Genomic DNA, 22,815 nt, shown 5'->3' with positions numbered 1-22,815 from the left:
AGGAACAGACCCCCTTTTGTTCTGGCCTCAGTGCTCCTGATGACCCACACAGTAAACAGTGGCACTGGCTCGTCTGTGCACTGAGGCCCCTTTGACCAGGAGAAGCAAAGCAGAACTGGCAAAAGAGGCAAAAGACCAACACTGGATTTCCACCCATTCGTTTTTCCCACCCACCTCCACAGACACACTCCCCTGTCCAGCCAACCACACACATTCAATTCTTCCCTCCCATCAGGCTTACACAAAACACCTTCCCACACACGTTCTACCCACCATTATGTACTCAGTGCAGGACATAAATACATAAACCATTTTGTCCATACCTTAGACATGCACTCACACATAGACACACACATGCACACCCACGCTCCATTCATACCCACTACGTCTACAGCTGGGGTCTCAAACTCCAGTCCTGAGGGACCGTAGTCTCTGCTGGTTTTTGTGATTTCCTTTCAATCAACAACCAATTTAGGTTTGAAAAATCTTTTAGTTAAATTAAGCACTTAAGTGCAGAAATACTTCAAAAACCAGAAGACACAGCACCCCTCCAGGATTTGGCTTTGTGATCCTGCTTTACAGCAACACAAGCACACATACACAAGCCCACACTTACACACATTGTCTTGTGCCCACCACACATATATATACACACTGTTGGTCTTCGCAGTGCCACATATCCACCATCCCGTCATCCTTAACACACACCATGCATCCAATTTCCCCCCTACTTACTGTAAGGTAACACTCACAAAAAAAACACTCACACACACCACACAATCTCTCTCCCACTGACTATATACCCCTTTACCAAATCTGTTTAGCCACATGCACAGATCTAAAATACACATGCACAAACAATTTGTGTAACTCAGTCAGTAATTGACAGCTCATGCAGAGCCTCTGAGCACGTCTGGGAGGACCTCACAGTTCATTCCCACACATGAGAGGCAGCCGTCCCGCATGGAGGGACACACATCTGTCATGGGGCCCAGGTTGGCTGGCTGGTAACCAGGGACGGAAATGAGCCTGGTGATGTGCAGCAGGGCTCCGGCCCAAATGCAGTATATTATCATTAGCGCTCAGGAGGACTAAACATTACCATGCCCAAAATACTGTTACTAAGTATTGTGCAATCTAAACAAATTCCAAACCCCACATGCACCCTTGCAGATCCAATTATAGCTTACAGAAATGTCACATTGGGAGGAAAAAAGTGTCACTCAGGCATTTTGCAGAATGTGGTGGTCTGATTTGTGTCATTTATTTTCCCCTCTGTAAACCTTCCCCCGTAAAAAAAACCTAATAGTTCTCACTACAAACAAACGTACCAGTATGACAACGACAGTTTAACAATGTTTGCACACGCAAAGGCCCTGCCGACACCATCCCCAGACCCTCAGACATCCCCATGTGCTTTTCTATAGCCTGCTCAAACACACACAGGGAGGGCCTGCAGGTTGGAGCATGACATCACCTTGTGTGAGCCGCTACAGCGATCCAAAACAATTCTCCCCGGCTGTTCCAGAGACGCGGGGAGGCTCGTCCGTCCTCCCCCCTCTCTGAACCCCTCGGCACACCCGGCCTTTTCTGATTCGCACCCTCAACAGCTTTGACAAAGGTCAGATTAATATTTATTTCGAATGTTGTCTTAAATGCCGTAGGCCACGCTCCTTTGAAGGCCGGGGGCACAGCACAGCAGGCCACTCTGCAGAGGATACAGTAAAAGTCTCTTTCAAGGTAAACTGACCTTTAAATGGAGCGCTGCCGGGTCACAGGGGTCACATTTTTCCCTGTCTACATTTTCAGGGCAGCTCAAATGCACGCTTGCCGCCCTGGCCTGTTAGACACCCAGCCAGGTGAAGCTGAGCGATTGCAAATGTTCCCCTTCGTGTCGGATGCGTCCCCTTCTCCGAGCGGCAGGCACATATGAGCCACAGCTGTTGGGGAGCAACACTGCTTTAAGCTTCTTTTTTCCAGTTTGTTTTCATCCATCTTTGGTTTTAATGAGACCAACAAAGCACCAGAAGTTCTGGATTAAAACATTTTGCCAATTTGCTGAAATAATATAGACAATGATGCTGATGAGAATGGTGACGAAGATACATTTTATATTCATATGTACAAATATAAAAGTATTTTCTCACATGTACTCAGTTTACAGTTTTTCTACAGTGGTCTGGTCAATCCTTCAATTTGTCCTGTGCTTGGTTGTGGCCACCTGCTCAAGCCTGTCCTGGAATGTGTGCAGAACACTGTGTGACAGTGGAATCAGAGCCAACAACACTGGCCTCTGATTATGCCCAATTGCCTCTCTGTAGAGCTGCAGATAGTGCCAGCAGTGAATTACTCAGAGAAAAACCGATACATATACAATTTAGTCTAGGATGGCCAGTAGTTCTTTGGGATCATTTGGGAGCACTTCACAGCTCTGATGCCACTGAATTTCAGTGTAATTGTTATTACACATTTTTCTTATTGGCTCGTCAGGCACAAACCCTGGGGAAATGCAGGTTGTTTTTTTATTGAATGAGATTTTTATAAAGTGCAGTTGGCAGTTGCGTAATATTATGGATAATATTATATTAGCATCTGCTTGACTCATCTGACTTAATCTGTTTTGTAAGGATACATCATTATGTATTAAGTATTATTGCACAACACTTCATATACAATATTTCCCTGTGGGGAACACTGAAGTTTATTATAACATCGTCAAAATCATTCACTGAGGTATTTTGACTATTGGCTTCTTATCTCATTATTTTCTGAGCTGAGCTGTCACTCAGAACTCTGAATGACCAGTCACCGCCTCTTTAGGGCACTTACTCCATTCCCATTAGCAGCACAGCAATGAGAAAAGCTGCGTTTGGCAAAGGCAGATGGGAAATGGGGCTGGTGCAGGGGAAGGGAGGGGTGGGGGGGCGAATCAGCTCTGTTTTCTATTTGTAGGGATTAAGCTGACAGATCTGTATTTGGTTTCTCTGGGCCTCTGGCTACAGCTAATCCCCCTCACCTGCAGTGGTTGCCCCCCTCTCTCCACTGACCCTGCGACCCTCTCCTCTCACCCAGTGCAAACACTCATCCCGAGACAAGCGCATGACTGGCTGCACTCTGTCTCCGCAGGTTAATACCTCACACTTGCCAGGGATCTTTCACAATCCAAGAAAACGGCAGGGGTCCCAGCTTTTGAGAAAAAAATAACCCCCAGATGTTGTGGCCTTTCACAGATTACAGGTTTTGTTATCAAGAGATAGCAATTAGCCAGCTATTAAGACCCAGTCTCACGGAAGCTGCTTGTCACCGGCACCCTAGAAAAGGGGAGACCCCTATTAAAGTTCCGCGTTAAGAGAAATTCAGGGTCAGAACAAGGGCAGAAATCTCTTCCCTCCATATCCTGGCATCACACAATTTAATAAGCTTTGAGCTCAATGAGGAACCCAGTTCCTTTACAAGTCAGTTTCTATGAAGCTCAGCAAAGAAAAACAAAATAGCAAGTTTCACAATTGTGTTACACTTCGTAATGGCGTGACAAGGAATACGAACCCTAATTGCTAACATACTGATGAAACAACGTCAGAGTAATACGAACTCATTTTTGTATTTTTTTCCCCCTTCTATCCAAATTCAGAGTTTCGGGAGGGTTTAGCCTATGTGTCTGAACTCAGAGATTTCTGAAAACATGGCTCTTGCTTTTTTTGGAAAATGAAAGCCTCCCCTCCGCAACCCAGTGGAGTCATGAAGGGCTCTGGAATTCAGGACTTTAAGATGGTTTTAGCTGCAGGGTCACTGAGGAACTGAAAATGTTTTGAGGGTCTCAGGTTGAAAGCTTGAAGTGTGCAGCTGGTGGTGACTGCACATACCCTAAATGAAAGCAGTTATGACATATTTTATAAATTACAGCCATTTCCTGATTTGCAGGACAACACTGCTGTCACTTTGTATTTAACAGAAAACAAACATATTTGGGATTCAAAGGCAGCTGTTGAGTGCATGTGTGTGCATGTGTAGTGGGTGTACATGCTGGGTAGGGGACATGTTATGAGTTACATGCGTTCCCCACCAGCAGGTCATATTTACAGGGCTTTAAAAATGTACATTATTACAGTCAATAGTTATGATTCTTTTGTCATGTGACTTTTTTTCTGCCTGTAAGATTGTCCAGCCAGGTGCAATTTCTGGTCTGGTCATGCCTCTACTATGCCATCTGTCAATCTAAACCCAGGGTACAATCAGTTCAACAAACGGCACACAAAATATAAGCTTTTGGAATTCTGTACACCATAATGTGTTTCAAAAAGTGATGCACTGCATGAAGAACGTAAGTCTAGTGAGTCTGCGTCCAAGTTGTAGGTCAATTTAACTCAATCCCTCTATTTAAATAATAATAATTCTCAACCATTTTGGGAATACATTAGTTGTGTCACACACATCTAATATTTGAGACGTTCTTACTCCTGCCCACTGTGTAATTACAAAGCCTCACTTCTTTCTGTGTCTGTGTGGGTGGGTGTGTGTGAGCGTGTATGTGTGTTTCGTACGTCCATGTGTGTCGTGCATGTCATGTTCACACAGTAGGTCCCGTTACTCACCCAAACTTTAGTTAATGGGAGATAATCCCTCGTTCTCACCAGCCATCTTTTGACAATGAAAAGACAAAGTAGCAGGGAGACTTTAATGATCCACCATCAGCTTCTGTCCTGCAGAGACAGATGCCACAGGAGGTGCTAATGTGGCACAGTATGACACAATGAGGTGCTAACTGCAGCATAGCCTTGGGTAAACAGCTCTCCCACTCTAATGACATTATCAAGAGACAGCACATAGCCTACCCCTTTCTCCTGAGGCTCATGACATAGGCTCTTATAATCTCTTATTGAGATAAAGGTCAGAAGGAACACTGTATTTTTGGAATTATTAGAATAAATACAAATCTTAACCATAGATAACACCAATATATAAGAACAGACAGGCATATGTAGCCTACATAAAAATGATACAAGTTTTTTTTTTTTTCCCAATGAGGTCACGAGCTCTGTACAATTGTAAATAAAGCGTCCACTGTTGAAAATCTGCTTGCTAGCTTGATAAACCATACGTCCAGGTGGGAATTCGAAATGATGATATTACATGCAAGTCGTCAGTCATGACTAACATTATGCGGTGCTATTCAGAAAACGAACTACAGCAGATGAACATTGGCTATGTGTGTATTTCTGAATTAATGGCCAGCTTGCAGATATAGCTATTTGACTAACGTTAGCCATGTTTCGGTACCGACGCTCGACTCTAGCTAGCGATGTTCAGCACCTTTCAGACTGCGACGATCGACTACGAGTTGCTTTAAACCCGTCTAATTTTCTATTTATTTTATTTTTCACAACATACAGCGAATGTCTGAGAGGTTTGTCGAAGTCGACAGGCTTCAAGCCGAGATTCAAAAGTACCGTTCAAGTGAATTATTGCAACAAGATGCAGAGATGACCAGGTACAGTCTCCCTCAACGAAGAAAGAACTCTCCCGCCTTTTAACTCAAACCGGGGTATTTTGAATAAAAGGCCTTGTTTCATTCTGTGCATTAAGTGAGTTTCTTTTGTTTTATGTAACAGATTGATGTTGTTTTATTCAATAAATAAATGATGTAACTTACATAGTTAGCGAAGTTATAACGTTATGCTTTTTTTGTTTACTCCAAGTCAGGATGTTCTGTTGCGCATCGAAAAGGTTATTCTGGAAATAATAACAAGTCTGACGAAAGAGGAGGCGCCAGTGTTGGTCTTTCATAACAGATCAAGTTGGGCTAACGTAAGGTAAGACACTAACTGTTTGTCAATCACGTACGTAACATTATTAACCTTAGCATAGCTATAACACAAGCTTGACTACATACTTTATGGTATGTTATGTAACGTTGATTTCACTTTAGCAAGATAAATACAAACCCTATACAAGTGTGAAAGGTTTATTTATATTGTTTGAAACACAATTGTAAATAAGCATTCATTTAATGTAAACCAACACTGTTGCCAATTTACTTGAAGTGGGGTCATAGTTATGATACATGTAAGTGCTTGTTGAAAAATAACCGAATAAATAGCGACTTCCAGGTTCCAAAGATGTAGGACATAATGAGTGAATTAAACAGCACACAGAAAGCTGATTCAGAAAGCGTTCAGCAATGATTTTCTACCGATAGCCTACGTAATCATCAGTAGCTTGTATGAATAAAATTTAGAGAATACAGACTTTCTTCAGGCCTGCACCTTTGGCCTTGAAGCCAAAATAATTTTCTGGCTCAAAATGTGTCAGTTTAAAGACGGATGCTTTCTGACAACAACAAAAAAAAAGTAATCCAAGGCAATAATACATTCTGTGTAGGCCTCATGACTCGAACAAACACAGCTGGGTGTGTGCACATCAAATTGCTCTTTGTGCAGTTAAAATTAAACATGTTTATGAGTGTGGGCCCTGTCTTTGCTCTGCCTGCCATAGAGAAGTTTTAAAATCTTTTGTTGTTGTTCCTTTCATGCAGGTTTAACAGTGCTGTTGGTCTTCACATGGGTCCAGACAGCAGTACTGTCACCACCATCAGAAGTGACTGCTCTTCATCAGTTAACAAATTTGGTGAGTAATAATAAAACATGATGGATGCTATGCTAAACCTGCGATCATCCTCACACGTTTTTAAATATGAAGGGATTTCTAGAATGGAATCTCCTGGCAGGAACGTCTGTGTAGTGATAAATAGTGTAGTGATGAATAATTTACGACAGATATGAATGTGCCCTTTGTAATATTTTGAATGGTGTTGCTTTTGAGAGTATAAAGAAATTGCCCCCTTTAAATAAGCACATAGGTGTGGTTATTTCTAGCTAGCTGAAGGTATAAATCTAATGTTAAAAAGCAATGAAATTACTATAAGAAGATAGAGATGCTACCCTAAGGATCCATGCTGACATTACATTGTTACACATCCTGTCTGTTCTTCTCTCTGGCAGCATTGACCCTGAAGGTCTTGTCCGCAGTCTATAAACTTGTGCAAAGCAACACATTTGCCACAAAAAGGTAATAAGCATACACAGCCAGTGCTCCAGACTGGCTTTAATGAAACAAGTGCTCAGCTCAGATGATGATTTAGATTAAGGAGAGCGTGTGCTCTTGGTTCTACAGGGACATCTATTACAACGATACACAGCTGTTCAGGACTCAGAGGGCTGTGGATTCCATTGTAGACGACATTTCTTGTATGCTCAAGGTCCCTCGCAGGAGCCTACATGTGGTGTGTATGTGTGGGTCTGAGTCTCTCCAGCTTTAGGCTTCATGTGGATCTCAGCATGGAGAGGAAGGGGCCCTCGAATAGTTTATCACAATTAAAAAAGATGTGTTTCTCTTACCCACATATGTGTTCACATCCGATTTGGTCTGACCATGCAATGCGAACACTACGGGTGTCATTTCTGGCGGAAGCACCTGCTTATGTTTTTACAGTTGGTTCATGCTGATGGCAATGAACTGCGAAGAAACCAACAAATGAAAGAATTTCATAACTGTGAATGGCTGTTCACCTGCAGTTGGCAACGTCCAAGGGATTCCTCTCTGGTGATCTTAGCTACATGGAGGAAGATGGCACGAAAGTGAACTGCAGCTCCGCATCCACTGTGAGTGAGTCAGGTTTACAGATGACATGTGACACTCTCGTAGCTTTAGCTTAGCACACTAACATTGCAGCAACATGATAATGATTTTTGGCAGAAGTTGCAGAAACCTGGTGCGAGTATTATACTATTATACTGTACATTAGCTAGGTATAGGCTGAAGAGCCCTCTGGGAGACAGCTGTGACCTGATGTGTTGGTGCTGTCAGCCAAGATCATTAATCTGTGCACAGAACTTAAACTTCCTCTTCAGTGACATAATGATACCCACAAACTCTGCCAAAACAATGTTGTTTCATACCCTCAGAAAAATAACTTAGTGCAGCGTTTTAAATAGGCAAAAAAATAATAATAACAAAAATCATTTATTTCCAATTAAATAGATCTATTCCTTTGAAATAGTTGCACATAAATATTCACAATACAATTTAATATCCCTGTTGTAAAGGATTAAAGTCAGTTTGGTTTCGTTCTGTGATTGATATCCAGCTGTTTCCCCCTTGATTTTTAGGCTGTGTCAGTTTCATCTAATGTCTGTGGAATAAAGAGTATCCTTTCATCAGACTTCCCATATTCTGTCATCTTTTTCTTAAAAGAAAACTAATACATCTTCCCAGCAAGTGCTTGCAGAATCAAAAAAAAAAGTGTAACGGCGTAAGTCATTTGTAGTCAGACTGTGACTTGCCCAAATGCGCAGCTCAGACTGACCTTAACTCGTTTAGATATTTCATCACATGCAAAGTTTGTTTTAATTGTGGAAAAAGATGCAACATTCCAGAGGCTCCTGGATGACGGCTTCTGTAGCAAGCTGGCTCCATGTATCATAATTACAGTAAGTCTTTTACAGTTTATGCTTCGGTGGGATCAGCAGTGAAATGTCTAATTCAATGTCAGTTCCTTTCCTCATACTCCAGTTATTAGTCGATTCATCTCATTTTCATTGTAAATTATTGTGTTTTGAATCTTTGCTGGGAAACCTTTTCCTGAACATTTACCATCCAGAGGTACTCCAGTATTAGCAGAGTAAATGGTCTGGCCTATTGTGACAATACCCAGTGTGAAGTGTGCATTGCTGTTGTGTCTCACAGGGGAAAGGTGTCCCGGATGTGAACAGCAGGTTGATGGTGAGGAAGCTGTGGGACACCCTGCATGTTCCCATCTTCGCTTTGGTGGATGCAGACCCACATGGTACCGCCCTTCCCTGCCTCATACTCACGGGGCCTTACAGTCCCTCTGCAGATTTAGGAAAAGCAGTCACGGGTGCTTGTGCGACCCCCACGGCCGTCAGCGAACTGAGTAATGTGTCATGGTCATTAAGTAGCACCAGATTGTGTGATCTAACCTACTGGAATCACTGAGGTCCCGTGGACTGTCACTGTAGCTTTCCATGAGTCCCCCGTTCTTCACATTGTGAGACACGTGTGTAATCTGTCTACTTTGTTCCTGTGAATTACAAGTCCTGGATAATTATTATGGCATGGTTGTGATTAAAGTTTGTGCTTTTCCTAGGCATTGAAATAATGTGCATCTACAAGTATGGATCAGTGGTAAGAGATGTGTGCTGTTTAGCTTGATGCTTCATTGCCTGAAGGGCTTGAAGCATTTCAGTATTGCAATATGTAATTATTCACTTTCCTCTGTGGGGAAGCTTTGCCCATGTGAACGTATGAAGTTATCATTTGGCAAAGTCGTGTTCTGTTTTTCCCCTCAGTCCATGTCCTTTGAAGCTCAGAATCTCACCGTCCCAAGCGTGATGTGGCTGGGCCTCCTCCCGTCTGACATTGAGAGGTTTGGAGTTAACCTTATTTCTCTCAACTTTGTGGCTTTAATTGTGATCATTTTTGTGTTGTCATATGTGTTAAAGGAAGCATTCTGCATCAATTCAATAGACATTTATTTTACTGCAGAAGCCCCAAAATAGCCAACCAAGTGGGTGCTGAGATTCCATTGGAATTTTCCTTAAAAAACAGAACATTTGTGTTTACAATTTCAAGAGGCACACGCCTTAAAAGCTTTTGGAAGAACCTCTGGCTTTGATGTGATGTTGAACTCCAGCTCAAACTCATGCCCCAGTATGTAAACGAGCAGTGTGGTTTCTGAGCTTTAAATAAGTATGCAGGCATTCAGAACTTTATTCCTTTAGCTGCTAATTGTCCTGAGCCCATTTTAGGGTTATTTTTTGTAGTTCCCTTGAAAAAATTGTGGTTATAATTATCACTGGGTTACATTTTATTATAAGAAAAACATTTTTTTTTTTTTTTTTTTTTTTTTTTACAACAGAGCAAGTTGTTATAAATTTGTTATTGCTGCAACGAAGTTCTGTTTGAAGTTAATGTTACAAAGTCAAATGTTACAAAGGTGATTCCTCATCTTTACATGCAATTAAATCAAAAGGAATAAGCTTCTAATGGGTTTCCCTCATTTAAATAGGCATGCTTAATCCCACAGAATTAAAAGAGGTTCAAGATAAATCACAACTTAAAGCTCTGTTTTTACCCCCTGTTTCAAGGCTCACTGACCCCCATTGTTGTAACCCTAATCCATTTAATTTTTATACTGTACTCATGCTTTCAAACTCGGATATAACATTTACCGATCACATCCTATATCTGATCCATATTTTTGCCAATAAAAAACTACCTACCATAGAACTTTGGCAGCGATGTGCTACTAAAACGTTTCTTTCAGTATATAAACATTAGATTGTCTCTTGATCTGAATGGGCAGCTTTTATAGTTTTAATATGAAGGTAATTTAATTACAGTGGGGTAAAGTTTTGTTATATCTCGTTTTTGTCCTTTTTTGTGCCCTTAGAAATTATAGCTCTGTTTAATTGTTGTGAATACTTATTCTAACATGTTTGGACAGTGTGGACGTTTAATGAACTGTTTATCATTAAAATGTTGTGTGTCAGACTGAGGCTTCCAAAAGATGTCCTGATTCCATTCTCAAAGAAGGACGAGAGCAAGCTCACAAGCCTGCTAAGGCGGCCCTATGTCGTCTGTCAGCCGGCATGGGAAAAGGAGGTAAAGCCACAAGCAAACAGACCCCCGCTAGAGCAACACACTCATCTGCCTTTTGTTTCATCCAAACTCTCAAGCACTTAATTGGATCAATTTTGTGGCCTGTTAAGTCAAAATGACCATGTTTCTTAGAGACCTATTTTAAACATTTAGGTTTGCAGCTTTTCTGGTACAGGACAGGCCACCTGGATGTTTTACAACAGTGTTTAAATTGTGCAAGTGTGACACACCACAGAAATATGCAAGCATGTATGCATGGGCACACAAATACGGGTATGCCGGAAAGATAAGTGTTTCCCTGAATATCTTAGATTTGGGCAAGATCAATGCCTGATGCATATCATCAAATAACTTTGTCCTCTTAACTTGGAATACTTATTGTTGCAGATGGAGAAGATGCTGAAACAGAGACAGAAAGCTGAAATACAATCCCTGACATCATTAGCCCCAGACTTCCTCACTAATGTGTACCTGCCAAACAAACTGCTCTATGGGGGTTGGATATGATCCCACACTGCCCCCTTGAGGCAGGTGGCCTTTTTCTTGCAATTTCTTATGAAAACGAATCTTATCTGTGCTGTTCGTCCATCTGTTAATTTTTAAAGGAATCTGTCAATTTAATTGCAATTATAATGTACATGTACGCAAAATGGGAGGCAAATGGATGTTACAGTAATTATTTCTTAGGTATATATTTTTTTGTTCACTGAATAAAATGGTTCTATTAAAGTTGTATTGTTATTCCTTTTTCATTGAACACACACACACATATATATACTTTAAAGTACCCCTTCAGTTAGTGGGTGTTGGTCATGGGATATATTCATATGAAGATATGAAGTGGTTCGCTAACGCTTGCTAGGTAGCTTATCAATGAAAAAGTGAACGTTCGTGTACATCAGGGGTGGCCAACCCTGGTCCTGGGGATCCGCAGGGTCTGCTGGTTTTTGTTTTCACCTTAAATACAAAAACCGCTTAGACAAAAGAAACCAGGTGAGGTCAGAGGGGTGAGGTGAGTTAACTGTGTAATCAACTGCTTCAATTGATCAATTAAGTGCCGCGTGAAAACAAAAACCAGCAGACCCTGCGGCTCTCCAGGACCTGGGTTAGCCCCCCCTGGTGTACATGTACGTTCTCCATTTGGACTCGTCCCTAGAGCTGAGGACGTGTGCTACTGATGGCGCTCGCAACCATGCCGACCATGCTGCATTTTGTGCCATATGATTTCCTGTAGTTTCGTCATCACTGTGCGTTCAAGAAAATTTGTAGTGATGGTTTACCGTGTTACAGTTCACTACAAACAAGCTCGCTGGCCTGGGCTATACATGAATCTGGGTTGATTTAGCGTAGTTATAGTCCAGCAGAACACAAAGATTCAGTGGTACACCAATATTAATCGTGTAATAACATGAAACTATTTATGTTGTGCTTGAATTATTGTTAGGAACATGGTTATCAGCCTGTTACCAAGCTAATTGTATGATAGAGGGACGCTACCGTTATCTAGGTGCTTCGGTTTGTTTATCATTTTCGGAGGCTCTTGCAAGCTAGTACAATCAGCGTCATAACTAACTAGCTAGCTAGTTAGCTACGATGTTGCGTGCTGTGTATTATTTTTGCTAGCCAATCTCACGAGCTGTACGAATATTCTAGTTATCTACGCCGAAATGCGACATTGGTGTGTGTAACTTACATGGCTAGCTAGCCAGCCAGTTGTGCTGTTTATGTTGCCGTTTTAATATAGATGGAGTAGATGGATAGAATGACATCAGTGTTGCTATTGGCTTGTAGCTCTTAATATCTAGCTGGTAAAATATACTGTCTTTTGATTTACTGTACTGATGTGATATTAAGCTTGCAAGCTAGCATTTTCTGACAATATTTTCTGATTCTGGTTAGATCTACAATGAGCTTGTTTGGGGCAAGTTCTGGTTTTGGAGCTGGAGGTAGCAGTGTATTTGGCAGTGCAACAACGGATAGCCACAATCCCATGAAGGTGAAGTAATCCCTGCATGTTAGACCTATTATTATTATTATTATTATTATTAATAATAATAATAATCATAATCATAATAATTTAGAAGGGCAAATGTTTTAGGAAGTTGGAACTAACAACTACCAGGTCGTTGTTATGAAGTATTTAAACAAGTAAGACAATATGGAAATAAAAATTGCAACAATGTTGCAGGATGTTGAGGTCACCTCCCCTCCTGATGACAGCATCAGCTGCCTGGCCTTCAGCCCTCCAGCCATGCCTGGAAACTTTCTTATTGGTGGCTCCTGGGCCAATGATGTAAGTGTGTGGTTTTCATCCTTGTCATGTGACATCATCTTTAAGACCTGTCTTTTGCGTTAAACGAACTTGCATTAAAGTTAATTTTCTCCCATTGCTCTCTAGGCAGTTGTAAATAACCAAAGCATCTACAGTAACCATTGAGAGATTTTATTTATAAGTTAGGTTAATTGAAATTCCCCAGTTGACCTGGAATTGCTGAATCTTTGCATCATATTTTTGGTGATTGGTCTAGGTGCGGTGCTGGGAAGTGCAGGACAATGGGCAGACCGTCCCCAAGGCTCAGCAGATGCACACAGGCCCTGTTTTGGATGTCTGCTGGAGTGATGTAAGAACCTCCAAGGGTTTTGAGTCAGTGGGATGTCTATTAAAGCTGTGCAGTCACAATTATCTTTGTTGTTCACATAACAGGATGGGAGCAAGGTCTTCACAGCCTCCTGCGACAAAACTGCCAAAATGTGGGACCTTAACAGCAACCAGACAATGCAGATAGCACAGGTAAGAGGCCTGGGAAGGCAGCCTTTTGTTACCGATTTAGAAGTGGGCACATAACGGTGGGGGTGGACTGATAATTCAGAAGAGGCACACAACCGCACAGTTGTGATAAAGAAGTAGATTATTTCAGGGTGATGAAGAAAGTTACGATTATATTACATTACAGGCATTTAGCACACACTCTTATCTCTATAAGTGACTTTCAGAACTTTTTTTGTACATAGCATTTACATTGCATCCAGTTATACAGCTATATTCAGTTATACTGAAGCAAGGCAGGTTAAGTATCTTGCTTACCTTGCTCCTAGGGGTCCTATTCAAGAATCGAACCTGTGACCTTTAGGTTACAAGACCAGTTCCTTACCCATTATGCAGATATTTAAAAGTAGTGCACAATCACTTGAAATTCAGTGATATAATCAAAGGCTTCTGTATTTGTTTTGTTTCTCTGTCATTTTTTTTCTGTGTGTGACCTTAAAGCATGATGCACCCATTAGGACTGTCCACTGGATAAAAGCACCCAACTACAGCTGTGTCATGACAGGAAGCTGGGACAAAACTCTTAAGGTATGATTTGTTAATTATTGTCTAATAATTGTAATACCCTTCAAGAAATCTTTCAAGTTCCTTACTTGTCTTCATGCCATTCGTCATTAACATAAGTTTTTATCAGTATGCTGGACAGGTGCACATGCTTCAGTTCCTGTATTGGAGCCTGAGAATCAGCCCTGTCAGTTCAGGAAATAGACGGCCATGTCCTTGATGCCTGTTCATATTGAATGAAATCTGATTTGATTAGACGCTCCTTACACAGTGTGGTCATTTCTGTTCTGCCAGTTCTGGGACACGCGCTCGCCGAGCCCCATGATGTTCTTGCAGCTGCCGGAGAGGTGCTACTGTGCTGACGTGGTGAGGAACTGCAGCTCCCTGGACTCTCTATACTCTGACTCGTGTCCGTTCCTGCCTTTGATTGACCGCTGCAGACACCATTGAGGCCGTCCACAGTTCTTTCTGTGGAACTGCAATTCTCTTTAGTGCTGAAGAATGGGGAATGATGTGTCCGGAGTAGAGGTAACGTTTCTGTTAGATTATATGGGGATGTTTCAGGCTGATGCCCCTCCCGCCCCCTCCGCTCTTGGTCTTGGGCAGGTGTACCCAATGGCAGTGGTCGCTTCAGCAGAGCGTGGGCTAATCGTGTACCAGCTGGAGAACCAGCCCTCGGAGTTCCGCAGGATAGACTCCCCGCTCAAGCATCAGGTGACTGCCCCTCTACTTCCCCACTCGAATCACCATCGCTCCCACTTCCTTCTTCCGTCTCTCATTTGTTACATTTTTGTGTTTTCAATGTTAGTCTCTATCTGTGTTGGCATTCTCAGTTCTACTCTTTGTCTCTTTTCCTTTTTCTGGATCTTCATCTCTCATCACTCTTCCTGTCTTTTTCCTGGGTTTATATGCACACACTTCTCTCCACTTAGATCAGACTAAATCACGGAATGTGATTTGTAAATGTAGTGTCAGGTGTAGTGTAAAGGGACTCTTTAAGTGAAAAGTTGTCATGAGTCTCATTCATCTTGGCCTTGCTCTTGTATACCTGTAACATCCCATGCCATGTGCACCACTACATCATATCTAAATCCTTACGTGAAGCAGATTTGGTATGGAAGGATAGAAAAGTTCATGTTCTCCATAGTAACCAAATATAACAAACGTTACTGTTGGAGGAATTTCCCTTTGTGTGTACTTTGTCTAGTTTTTCCTTCACTGTGGATTACAGTGTGGTTTGTTTTGTACAAGTTTTGCATTTTTAACTGCTTACTGGCACGGTCAGCTTGACTAAAAAATACACTTGAATGCTGTATTCAAGAAAATGACAGATATTCGATTTGAATATCTATTGCAAGTTTAGCATAATTTTGCATTGCCTTAGAATGAATAGGATACTTTTAGGTACTTGTGGTTATGCGTGTTCTGTCCACAAGGGGGAGCAATAAGAGTTTAAAGCATAGGAAGTTGGCATTCCACTTAAAGATTTTGCGTAAATCATTGATGGATATTGACAAAATGGGAAGCAAGGTTGGTTAACCGTTCTTTACAGGTAAATTTACTGACAATATTATCATTTGTAATAACGATCAGAAGTAAACAAAAAGATATCATGGTATAAGATAAAAAATCAGTATAGGGTATGTATCTCTTACCTAAATTGTTTTTTTTTTTTAACTGACAATTAAACCCTTATTTTATACTGACCCGGGGCACAAAATTTGCTACATCGTAATGTAAACATCATGGACACTGGTCTGTTTCAGTTCCTTATAGAGATTTCTTTAGCCAAAAATATAACACAATTCTATTGGTTGGGGGCGAGTCCTGCCTGTTTATTTACAGTGTTCCCTACTGAGGCAAAAACACGCTCCACTGGAACAGAAGTGCCTGGAAACCCTCAGCTGTTTCTACACTAGCTGTGCAATGCTTTTCCACCATATGTGGATTCTGTTCCATTTGTAGTGGCACTTGCTTTCCATACATCATCAACGCCTGCTGCATAACATTAATCAGCTATGTTGTACACCATTCAGAAGCAAGGGATTTAATTTTGGATGTTAGATTTTCAGCATGCCCATATGATAAAAAGTACATATTCTAGTTCTAAATCTGACAAGCCTACAGCTTTGATTGGCTCACATAATGGTAATGGTACAGTGCCCAATCTACGTAATTCACTTGAACTGTAATAGGTGAAACTGTAGACAAATTATACTGGATAAAGCATGGAACTCTTTCTTACGTTGACTAAAGTTTATCCAGCAAAATGGCTGGCCAGCCTTAACCAACACATGCATAAATGAGTCATTTATTCAGTTTATCAGTTGTGTGAAACAGAAATCGTGTCTCGTTTATCCGCTTCATTGTTTGACAAAAGCCAAATGAGAGCCAAGAAATTTATGTTTGTTAGCATTCAGTTTCACTGCCAAGTCCAGTGGAGCGCTCGGAGAGTGGGCTGTTCAGTGCTGCATTCCCCCTGCCTCCAGTGCATCCTCTCTCCGTCACATTCCTAAGCCTGCCTCTGCGCTGTATCACAGGGCCGTAACCGATCGCAAACAGGCCACCGTGCCGACGTGTGCCCAGCTTGCAGCCAGGCCCAGGCCCAGGCCCAGGCCCAGGCTCTCAGGCTCAGAGAGAGAGGAGGTGGTGCTAGTGCTGGTGCTAGCGCTCACCAGGCCTCTGCTTCTCTCCCAGCACCGCTGTGTGGCCATCTTCAAGGACAAGCAGAATAAGCCCACCGGGTTCGCCCTGGGGAGCATCGAGGGGCGGGTGGCCATACATTACATCAACCCCCCGAATCCGTGAGTGTCCCGCCTAGCCCAGGGTTGCCCAACCCTGTTCCTGGAGCTCTGCCGTCCTGTAGGTTTTCACTCCAACACTAACAAAGCACACCTCGTTCAACAGCTAGAGATCTCGTTGGGCTGCTAATTAGTAGAATCAGGTGTGTCAAATTAGAGCTGAAATGAAAACCTTCAGGGCGGTAGATCTCTAGGAACGGGGTTGGGCAGCCCTGACCGAGTGCTTCCTCCTGCCTAATTGTTCATGTCGCTCTGCTAGTGCAAATTCACTATATAATGTGCATTGTTTCAATAGTTTAAATGCATTCTGACATTTTTCCGATGACAGAATAATGCATGCTCAGTGCAGTGACAGTCTTTTTAATCTTATGGTTCTATAAAATTAATGTTTGTCCCTTGTCAATTCATATTCTTTGTTTGGTTTTGGGAATGTGTGTGTGTGCGTGCGTGTGCGTGTGCGCATTTGTGTTGTAGAGCCAAGGACAACTTCACTTTCAAGTGCCACAGGTCCAATGGAACCAATACAGCAACCCCACAAGATATTTATGCTGTGAGTTAAATTGTCTGAAGCCAGTGACTCGGCAGACTGTTAGCAGATTGTTTTGATTATAGCCAAAGGGGACAATATGACTGTATAAAGGCTGGAACAGATTTACAAGTGTTTAGAGCGGTGGTGCTCAAACTGTGCGTGGTATGTGTATTTGGATCAGTAGTCAGCCACAGCCTCCATTCAGCTGGCTTGTGGAGAGGCATAATTAAATCTATGAAAATTACACTTAAAAAAACTGAACTGTGCACTAATGTTCGTGATGGAACCCATCTTGATGTGTTTCTAAATTATTTGAAGTATACTGTATTATTTTGCACCCCTTAGATGTCCCCTAACTTCCTAGCAGTATACCAAAGTGATTTAGTTTTAGGATGTGGTTCAGCCAGTTTATCGCCTCTTGGACAGGTGAACGCTATCTCGTTTCACCCCGTCCATGGGACCCTGGCCACCGTGGGGTCGGACGGGCGCTTCAGCTTTTGGGACAAAGATGCTCGAACCAAGCTGAAGACCTCTGAGCAGCTGGACCAGCCCATCACTGCCTGCTGCTTCAACAATAACGGCAACATCTTCGCCTACGCGTCCAGCTACGACTGGTCAAAGGTAACACCTCACCATCCAGGGCCCAAGACAGACCTCTGAGCCAGAGCCTTGTCTTCTCAGTCGCTTTCTCATGATGTATTTTTGCCGCTCTGTTCCACTGTGAACCATACAGAACTGTGAATAAGTGCTTTTGTAGCACTGCTAAGTGAAATATTTGGCTATGCATTGAGTGTAGCTTTTTTGTAAATCGATAGGTATGTTTTCCCCACTCAGAATGGTGGTAACTGGCTCTGGAGTCAGTCCATAAAGGCAGTTGCTGCCAGTGCCCCTTGGGGGCTGTAGTCGTCGGTTTGAGCCTTTGTCGTGACTGTGTCATCAGCCAACTATTTCCCTGAGTCTGCAGTGGTGGAACAGAGTTTACTGTGGCTTCCAGTCGGCCAGGGTTCCTATGGCATTGTTAGCTCCTCCCAGCTGTATGCCAGGCCCCCTCGGGCTGCCCGACTGTCAGTGAGTTTCTCATCTCCTCCAACTGGGATCTTTACATGGCAGCAGGAGGCGGAGCAAGCAACTCGATTGACACAATTGGAGATTAAGGAGGAGGAAAAATCAAGGAAACTAAAGAGGAGAAAGGAAGAAGTGATAGGTGTTTCTCTCCTTTAGCTGCCCTGTGGTTCACAAAACTGCTAATGTTAGGACCGCATATGTCATGAAGGTCACCTAAAGTTTGACCAGTGCTGACATTTCCTTTATGTTTTCCTTACTGACCTTTAATATTTCATAGAAGCTGAACCTTTACTGCCAGAGAGCTCAGTTTTGCTGCACTTCAGAGAGATGATTTGTGTGTTCTTTTTCTAATATATATTAAATGCAGGCACATAAGTTGACCTTCCAAATCTACCTTCCAGTACATTTTATGTATCGGATAAGACATATTTTAGCTTGCTAATACTTAAGATTGTTATCAGCTTAAGAGCAGGCTTACTTCTAAGAATAACTTTCATTCTTTTGACACAATGAATCAGACTGTCTTTCTGAGTAGATGCTGCAGTAAATGCTCTGAGCCACTTTAAATCTTCATTTAGTATGACTGGGGCTCAGCTCCAAGTCCAGTCCTGTTTAGCATCTATATACTTGCATTGGGTGTAAATCTGACTGGCACCACAGTCATGCAGATAACGCCCATGTCTCTGTCTGTTCTTTAGATCTTAACAGGCCTGTTTTGGACTAATGCTTTAATAAAGTTCCCCTAATTGACTCCCAAACAAGATAAAGGAATAAGACTTTGACTCGTCTGACCTCACAATAACAATATAAGGTTTTTTTAAAAATTTTACAACAGGAGTAGACAACACTCCAAACATTTTATGAGGTGTTGGAGCTTCTTTATTATTGTAATGCCTTGCGTGTTTGATTGCTTGACTGTAGCCACAACGCCCTTGTTCCCTTGATGATGTTCCCAGTGTTCGCTAACAATGTGCTGAGGATGGGCTTCCATGTGTTTGACTGCAGGGACACGAGTACTACAACCCCCAGAAAAAGAACTACATCTTCCTGCGCAATGCAGCCGAGGAGCTGAAACCCCGCAACAAGAAATGGTGAGAATGGCCAGCGGCTCCCTCTGTTACCCTGGCGATGGTGGCGCCGGGGAGTGGCAGTCTTCATCCCTCCAATCCTGTCAGTGACATGTGGTAGTTGCCAGAGACCTCCCAGTATCCCATGGGGCTGTGCATGCAGGGCTTTGTGCTTTTGCTGTGGGAGAAAGGCAGGGAGGCTCTCTCCACGTCACGTGACGCAGTGTGCTGCTTCTCGTGCCTGAAACACAGCTAGGCCCTGAAGAGAAGGTTGTGCTCTAGTTGCTAGAAATATACTGCAGGACGCAGTGCATGTAGGACATGCCTGGCCCAGTGTATATTTAATGGGGCTAAATTTTGGAAAAGGAGTTAAGTATGATGTAAGAAGTCTTTACTTGCTGTGAAACAGGATGTAAGAAGAGCAATGGCATCTAATTTAACCGCAAAAGATGTAAGGGATTTGAGAATCTCACTAATGTCAGTTGCCAAATGTGCTTTTGAGCCTGAAATGAATTTAGGCGGACAAAAACGAAGCTGAAATGTGCTTGTGAATCCTGTCAAGGATGTAGAAAATCACATTTTCTAATGTATAAACAGACAATGCTGGTGGATCTTAACCAAAGTCATGGGTGCCCGTTTAATGCATTACGATTGTTAATATTTACACAAGTTGTTTATATTAATGCAAACTGTATTCTTCTCATTTTTCATGAAAGGCCAAACAATAAAAGTCATTGCAAAAGAAATGGAGACCCAAATGACTGATTGCTCCCCCTCCTTTCTTTAGATTCTTCCAGCTGTGTCACATCTGTTCTGGGAAACCTGGGTTCGACAAGCGCGCGGAAGACCTACCTTTTTATGTATATACTGCAGAGCTTCTTTTGACTCGCCAGGACCAATGGCGGGGCATTGCTTGTAAATGGACCACTTGGTAAAGGTCTTAAGTCCACTGGTTTTCCCACTGGTGTGGCCTTTGGTCATATGAGGACTGTTATTGTTTTTTCATGTCTGAAGTTTTTTTGTTTGTTTTTTGCATCCAAAATAAATGACATTTACTATGTTCTGCTGCTATTATGTGATGTAGTCCTACATATGCATTGTGAATTAAATAAAAGCAATTGTTCCGTCCTACAGGTTCTCCCCCCCCCAATTACTTTTATTCTTCATTTCTGCATTCTTTCCAGTGAGTAGGAGGGCAGTGTCATTATCCAAAAATTATATGGAAGAAAGCTGAATGATTTAAAATATGCTGTGCTTTATAATATAATCTTCTATTTAAAATATGTTAGAATATGCTGGCTTCCTGAAGTCTCCCTCTCCTTGCAGTTAAAATAAGTGTCCACTAGGAGGAGGACTTCATCTTCAAACATTGCCTCCTGTATTGTTCAGTGCTGTAATTGGAGAAGAACGGTTATTATAAAGGAAAGACAGTGGAGGCCTGACCAGCTGGATCAAAGGTAAGTTTATTCAAATGAGTTTGTAAGAGGGAGAGCCAGCAAAGAATTTGGCTATTTATCATCAGAGTAGCAATGAAAGGGGAAACGGGCTGGTGTGAAAACTAGGGAGGTGAGAAGTGCTTCTGAGAACAGAGGTGAAATGAGAGAAATGGTGAGAAACATCCACTTTATTGGGGTCATTACAGCATTGCTTCACTATCACTGTACTGCCAATGTGGTCTGGGCACTTAATGTGTTCTCCAAGGCCCAATTTTTAATTCAGGAGTGGAAGTTCATAAAGGCAGAAGGCAGCTGTCCCAAGATGTGGCTAGCTCAGCTTAACCTTATGGGTGTTTCCTGTTATTTGGTTGTGTTTTTAGATTGAAAGCACCAGACTGTGATGCAGTCTTCTCCCCCTCAAAAAAGATTGCCAGGGCTGGCAATATAACCAAGCTGAAACCGAGAGGGAGTTCCAGCTGAATGGAAATGGTGCAATTGGTTCAGTTTGTTCCACATGCCTCCCTGATCCATTGTCGGGCTGACGTGCAGGCCTGATGGATGGCAAGACTCACCTGCATGAAACATGTCCTTAATACTCGGCTGTTGTGTGAATGTATCGTGGCATATAAAGTTCAAATATATCCGTGTCACAGTAAACCCAGATGACAACTGTCAGCATGAATGTGGCATTGGCAGCACTGCAGCAGGTCAGCAAAAAAGTTTTTGTTTAGGGCCATCACTCATCTTTTGATCAAATAACTCCCTTTAATACATTTTTTAAATGGGTCTTTGTAGCTTAAACACCGAAATGCTTCCCAAATATTGAAAGAAATACTGGGCGATTTGTAACCTTTTTTGTCGAACAATATTTAAATGAATGAAATGAACGATATGTGTATGATATTATTTAACTACAAGTATGCGAAATGTTCACCGACAGAAGCATTTATGCATGGATATAAATTTCCCTGGCATACTCCTGTTTCCGGAATGGGCTTCTTCCTCACAATAAACTATACTTTTGTACACTTTCTTCCTTGCCATGTGTCCCCGTTTCTACCTCGCTGTCTTTAGCCCCTTCCTCTATATTAGATCTTCAGCTACAGTTCAGAAAACATAGGCTACTCCAAACTACATAAGTTTACAAAAAATAATTTTCATCCATACCACAGATGAGCTATTACTATTTTACTCAGTTGTTTGTGTCGCCTCTTGATATTATGAGTGTAATGTAGCGTGCATGACCGATTTACTGGGAAATAATGTAGCAACTGTCCGTGCAGCAAATCTTTGAATACTTGGTTACATGCTTTGGTTAAGCCATTGTTGAGACGGTCTACTGAACGATGGCAATGTTCAATATTATGTGGTTAAGTAGTCGGCAAAATTACAGCATTTTAAAATACATAATGTGTGGAAGTTTTAGTCATTCATATTTTTAACATTAACGTAAGAATATAGTTAAGTTGTCCTCAATTATGAGTGAAACTATTAAATAGGCCAAACCGATTAAATATTACACTACAAATACACGTGGCTTTAGATCGAATACGAACTTTTGAACACTAAAAGTAACGGTAAATGCTATATCAAGCGCAGATCTATACCCTACCTACGGATTGTCTGATTCGTGTTTGATTGCAGGGAGTAAGAGAATGTTAAACAGTAGCTCAGCATGCTTGAGACTCGCAAGACAGCTTCTGCTTTTCTTTGTGTGATGAAGACAAAAGCAGGTGCAGGCGGACAGCGTTCGGGTGGGGTGCGGTGGGTGGGGTGTGGGAGGGATTGGGATAACGTCAAATCGGGAACGTCATCTCAAAATGGGGTGTCGCCAGACGAATGACACTCATTGCATATTGGGCAAGAAAATGAAGAGGCGTGGGATATTCTCAATCAGTATAAATTCCTT

General features: G+C 42.1%; 2 protein-coding genes across 10 annotated transcripts; both read left to right on the top strand.

The window, feature by feature from the left end:
• Nucleotides 1-5,020: 5,020 nt before the first annotated feature.
• On the top strand, nucleotides 5,021-11,388 carry spo11 (SPO11 initiator of meiotic double stranded breaks). Of its 5 annotated transcripts, XM_064298491.1 has the most exons (14): nucleotides 5,021-5,104; nucleotides 5,391-5,488; nucleotides 5,697-5,810; nucleotides 6,533-6,624; nucleotides 6,999-7,065; nucleotides 7,171-7,279; nucleotides 7,572-7,658; nucleotides 8,166-8,202; nucleotides 8,377-8,486; nucleotides 8,743-8,842; nucleotides 9,164-9,201; nucleotides 9,366-9,442; nucleotides 10,569-10,680; nucleotides 11,065-11,388. In XM_064298491.1, the coding sequence occupies exons 2-14, from the start codon at nucleotides 5,394-5,396 to the stop codon at nucleotides 11,182-11,184; spliced, it is 1,158 nt and encodes a 385-aa protein (XP_064154561.1). In that variant the 5' UTR covers nucleotides 5,021-5,104; nucleotides 5,391-5,393; the 3' UTR covers nucleotides 11,185-11,388. The 5 variants fall into 5 exon arrangements, with proteins under 5 accessions (XP_064154561.1, XP_064154562.1, XP_064154560.1 ...); XM_064298492.1 differs by lacking the exon at nucleotides 5,021-5,104 and having other exon boundaries at nucleotides 5,116-5,488; nucleotides 8,419-8,486; XM_064298490.1 differs by lacking the exon at nucleotides 5,021-5,104 and having other exon boundaries at nucleotides 5,116-5,488.
• Nucleotides 11,389-11,767: 379 nt separating this feature from the next.
• Nucleotides 11,768-20,601, top strand: LOC135234174 (mRNA export factor). 5 transcript variants are annotated; one of them, XM_064298489.1, is made up of 13 exons: nucleotides 11,918-12,058; nucleotides 12,577-12,673; nucleotides 12,866-12,970; nucleotides 13,206-13,298; nucleotides 13,382-13,468; nucleotides 13,946-14,032; nucleotides 14,303-14,374; nucleotides 14,615-14,722; nucleotides 16,706-16,812; nucleotides 17,284-17,359; nucleotides 17,765-17,959; nucleotides 19,409-19,494; nucleotides 20,258-20,601. In XM_064298489.1, coding segments are annotated over exons 2-13 (1,107 nt in total). In that variant the 5' UTR covers nucleotides 11,918-12,058; nucleotides 12,577-12,583; the 3' UTR covers nucleotides 20,259-20,601. The 5 variants fall into 5 exon arrangements, with proteins under 5 accessions (XP_064154556.1, XP_064154557.1, XP_064154559.1 ...); XM_064298486.1 differs by lacking the exons at nucleotides 11,918-12,058; nucleotides 20,258-20,601 and adding an exon at nucleotides 11,768-11,804 and having other exon boundaries at nucleotides 19,409-19,498; XM_064298487.1 differs by lacking the exon at nucleotides 20,258-20,601 and having other exon boundaries at nucleotides 11,802-11,924; nucleotides 19,409-19,498.
• Nucleotides 20,602-22,815: the final 2,214 nt, after the last annotated feature.

The sequence above is a fragment of the Anguilla rostrata genome, chromosome 11 (assembly GCF_018555375.3).
Source record: "Anguilla rostrata isolate EN2019 chromosome 11, ASM1855537v3, whole genome shotgun sequence".
Lineage (NCBI taxonomy): Eukaryota > Metazoa > Chordata > Actinopteri > Anguilliformes > Anguillidae > Anguilla > Anguilla rostrata.
The sequence above is the reverse complement of the archived record's forward strand: the minus strand, read 5'-3'. Positions and strand labels throughout refer to the sequence as shown.

Bases quoted from the DNA above. Each gene is read 5' to 3' on its own strand.
- spo11 (XM_064298491.1), top strand. From the start codon at position 5,394: ATGTCTGAGAGGTTTGTCGAAGTCGACAGGCTTCAAGCCGAGATTCAA. The intron at 5,489-5,696 runs GTACAGTCTCCC...GTTTACTCCAAG, and splicing joins CAAGATGCAGAGATGACCAG to TCAGGATGTTCTGTTGCGCA. The intron at 7,659-8,165 runs GTGAGTGAGTCA...CTTGATTTTTAG, and splicing joins ACTGCAGCTCCGCATCCACT to GCTGTGTCAGTTTCATCTAA.
- LOC135234174 (XM_064298486.1), top strand. From the start codon at position 12,584: ATGAGCTTGTTTGGGGCAAGTTCTGGTTTTGGAGCTGGAGGTAGCAGT. The intron at 12,971-13,205 runs GTAAGTGTGTGG...TGATTGGTCTAG, and splicing joins GTGGCTCCTGGGCCAATGAT to GTGCGGTGCTGGGAAGTGCA. The intron at 14,033-14,302 runs GTATGATTTGTT...CTGTTCTGCCAG, and splicing joins GCTGGGACAAAACTCTTAAG to TTCTGGGACACGCGCTCGCC.